General features: G+C 29.1%; 1 protein-coding gene across 1 annotated transcript; it reads left to right on the forward strand.

Moving 5' to 3' along the window:
* The first annotated feature begins 2,053 nt into the window (after positions 1–2,053).
* Positions 2,054–2,783, forward strand: LOC110881804. The gene has a single exon (XM_022129955.2). It carries the CDS (start codon positions 2,054–2,056, stop codon positions 2,747–2,749), a length of 696 nt encoding a protein of 231 aa, XP_021985647.1. The 3' UTR covers positions 2,750–2,783.
* The last annotated feature ends 1,116 nt before the right edge of the window (positions 2,784–3,899 follow it).

The raw sequence follows: 3,899 nt of genomic DNA on the forward strand, positions 1-3,899 counted from the left end.
AGTATGTTTTGATTCATGCACAATATAGCATGGTGTATTCCTTGTGGTCTTAATATGTATCTGGTTATTAATATTCCTATTTAATGCTTGGTTATGTATTGTAGGTTTCATATCCCTCAGTATGGTATCATGGTTGATTGTATGGTGTAGTTCACATAATTTTACGATTGTATCATGGTTATCATTACTTTGTCTCACTTACATGTTTCATATCCCTCAGTATGGTATCATGGTTAATCGGATCTAAAATACGAACAATTTCATCCGATACTCTCTTCTTTGTAATCATCGCTTCCCAGTCTTTTCATCAACATACCAGAATTTGATGTCTTTGATTGAATCCAGATTGAACTTTCTCATCGGAATCTTTCTCACTCATATTGTGTTGTGTAGTATCATATTGCATGGTATGGCATCATATTGCATTGTGTTGTAATGTATTATGTAGTATCTTGTTGTCTTGTATTGTGATGTTATGCATTATGTTGTATTGTATTATGTTATGTTGTGTTTTATTGCATTGTGAGGTATTATGTCGTCTTGCATTGTATCAAGTTACATTTTATTTTATTAATTACATAATTTCATTGCATAAATTACATTGCATTATATTAAGTATTAATAACTTTTTATTTATTATCATTTTTTATGTAACTAATTATTATCTACTAATAAATTTTTTTATAATATGTATTCATTATGTTTTGTTTTTTGGTTTTTTCTAATTCAAAAGTTTATTATTATAATTATTTCATTGCATAGATTACATTGCATTATATTAAGTATTAGTAACTTTTTTATTTATGATCATTCATTATGTAACTAATTATATATACTAATAAAAGTTTTTATAATATGTATTCATCATGTTTTGTTCGTTTTTTTTGTTTTTTTCTAATTCAAAAGTTTATTATTATTGTTATTATTTTTAGTAGGCAAATTGGATTTTCATAATAGTGATGTATGACTTTTGGCCAATAATAAATAATAAGCATCGACAATTTGACCAATGCACCGCTAACATTCACTTTCATTGTCAAAAGTAATATCATTATAAGAGTACGTGATTCTAACTTTCATTTATGTTATTTTAAGACAATTTGCAATATTCGGACTAAGATTGCATGTGACAACATAAGTAAAAGTTAGGAGTGTTATTTATCCAATTGCTAGTACGAATTATTAGTTATTATTACCCACCAGATAAGAGTTTGCACTAGCAACATTCAATTTATCTTATTATTGTTAATATATTAGCATTATTAATAATAATAATAATAATAATAATAATAATAATAATAATAATAATAATAATAATAATAATAATAATAATAATAATAATAATAATAATAATAATAATAATAATAATGAGATAAACTGATTGTTATTCAGGAAATCCATCATATTCCCATTTCATTTGTTTTAGTAAGAGTTTATGGTTTATTAATAAGAAGATTTTGATATATAAAAAGATATAAAAACGAATGATTATAAATACTATATTTAGGAAATCCATCATAGGGAGAGGATCATGAGAAAACTACATCTAAATGAGAAAACTAGAAAACTAACTAAAAAAGCTAAAAAACATACCAATTTTTTTTCTTTTTTACAATTTTTTATAAAAAAATCGTTATTTTTTATGTATGGAAAAAGAGTTTTTTAAAAAAAAAAAACTTGTGCTGCATATGTGCATTATATGTGTACTACACATGTGCAATATATCTGTATTAGTGCACATGTGCAGTACAACAATTTTTTTTAAAACTTTTTTTCCATACATAAAAAATAGCGATTTTTTTATAAAATATTGTAAAAAAAATTGGTATGTTTTTAGGCCTTTTTAGTTAGTTTTTCTATTTTCTCATTTAAACTAGTTTTTTGATGATCCATCCCCATCCATCATATCCCCATTTGAAGTAAAAATGCTAGAGATAAATACACTATAATGTACATAATAAAATTCAGTTACATTTTGTCTATGTGTGTGTATATATATCCATAAGATACAATTATCATATTCATGCACCTTCAAATTATTGCTAGACAAATCATGGCTCCTAAATCCTTGATCTTGTTTACCCTCCTAACCCTCTCATTATCCTTCCCTGCGATTACAGCCGTGAAATACTATGTGACAAATGTTGCGGCCAATACCCCAGGCGGCATCCGTTTCACCAACGAAATCGGAATTCCCTACACAAAGCAAATAATGGGTACCATCAACAACTTCATATGGTCCATAATCTTCCAAGAAAACAACCCTTCAGATCGAAGCCCAATAGATTCTGTAATTGTTTACATTGTAGAGTTCGATGGAGCCGAAGCAATCAGATGGGGTGCTAACCTCATTAATGTTAGTTCCATATATTTAAAAGGATACGAAGGAGACTTGAAATGGGAATTCACATCCCTAATGTACCATGAAATGACGCATTGTTTTCAATGGGATGGTGAGGGTCATGCACCGGTAGGGTTGGTTGAAGGGGTCGCCGATTATACAATCTTAAAAGCAGGATACGCACCAGAAGGGTTCGCAAAACCAGGACAAGGGGAGCGTTGGGATCAAGGGTATGATTTCACCGCTCGTTTTCTTGAATATTGTGACGGGATCATCCCCGGGTTTGTGGCAAAGCTTAACAAGAAAATGAGGTTTGATTATGATGTCAAGTATTTTGAAGACTTGACGGGAAAGCCCGTTGATCAACTTTGGAAGGAGTACAAGGCTAAATATGTACATGAACATTGATAATTTGATATGATAGTAGGATCTATCAAATGTGGTGAAATGTAGGGAAATAATAAAATTTTGTAATTGGAATAAAAGTTTATGAAAAACGACAATTAAAGCTTTGCATAATGTTTGATGAAACTTTGTATCCAATTCTTAGATAAAAATGGAATAATCAAATTTTACTATTATAAAAAAATTGCAATGTGTGATTCTAATAATTTAGTTATACACCTTAAATTGTGTTTAACGAAAAAAACATTAAAATACTCTCCAATCTATGTAAAGTCATATTTCTGTTGATTTCATGTTTTTTATAATAACTAAATATAGTGTACTTTCTAAAGCTAACCGCTTAGTTATATAATATAACTAGGTTAGGGTGGGGTTCAGCTACAAAGTCAATTTTTCCTATAAAGTGTACAAAGTCGTAAAAGACCACAATTTCAGCCATAAAACACACTCAAAACCCACAAATAACAGAGTGAAGATCACTAAAACACAGTATACAAACCCTAACAGTCCATAAAGACTTCAAACACACAATCGTAGAACTATGAATATAAAACACAACATGATAATCAACATAAAACACACTAATATTAGTCATTCGCTAATCAAAGCCTTATCATCCAAAACACAACATAAAACCCAAAAATATGACGTTTCAGTAATCTTCACTTTGTTATTTGTGGATTTTGAGTGTGTTTTATGGTTGACATGATGGTTTTTATGACTTTTTATACTTTGTAGGAAATATGGACTTTGTAGCCAACTCCCACCCAACTAGGTTAATGCCCGCGTAATACGCGGGTTTCATCCAAAAAATGATTATAAATTTCCAAAAATCTCTTTGTAAACGACGTTAGCAGTTTCATTGGTTGGTTTTCCTTCGTCATCGAATAAATCATAAATGTATAAAAAATACAAACACAGTGCCATATTACATAAGTTAGTGACAAAGTGGAAATACAATTTAAAGATAATCGAGTCCATTTAAAGATGCATATCCTTGAGTTGCCAAAATCTTTAGATGAGTAAATTGAGTCCCTTCTAAAAAAAGAACCAACCAAAAGTTATAAGGATAGTCTTTTTAATTATGGAACAATTATAGTACATCCTACAAACAATTATAAAAGATGTAGCCATGACTTGCCCATTTGATGTA

The sequence above is a fragment of the Helianthus annuus genome, chromosome 5 (genome assembly GCF_002127325.2).
Source record: "Helianthus annuus cultivar XRQ/B chromosome 5, HanXRQr2.0-SUNRISE, whole genome shotgun sequence".
NCBI lineage: Eukaryota > Viridiplantae > Streptophyta > Magnoliopsida > Asterales > Asteraceae > Helianthus > Helianthus annuus.

Bases quoted from the DNA above. Each gene is read 5' to 3' on its own strand.
- LOC110881804 (XM_022129955.2), top strand. From the start codon at position 2,054: ATGGCTCCTAAATCCTTGATCTTGTTTACCCTCCTAACCCTCTCATTA.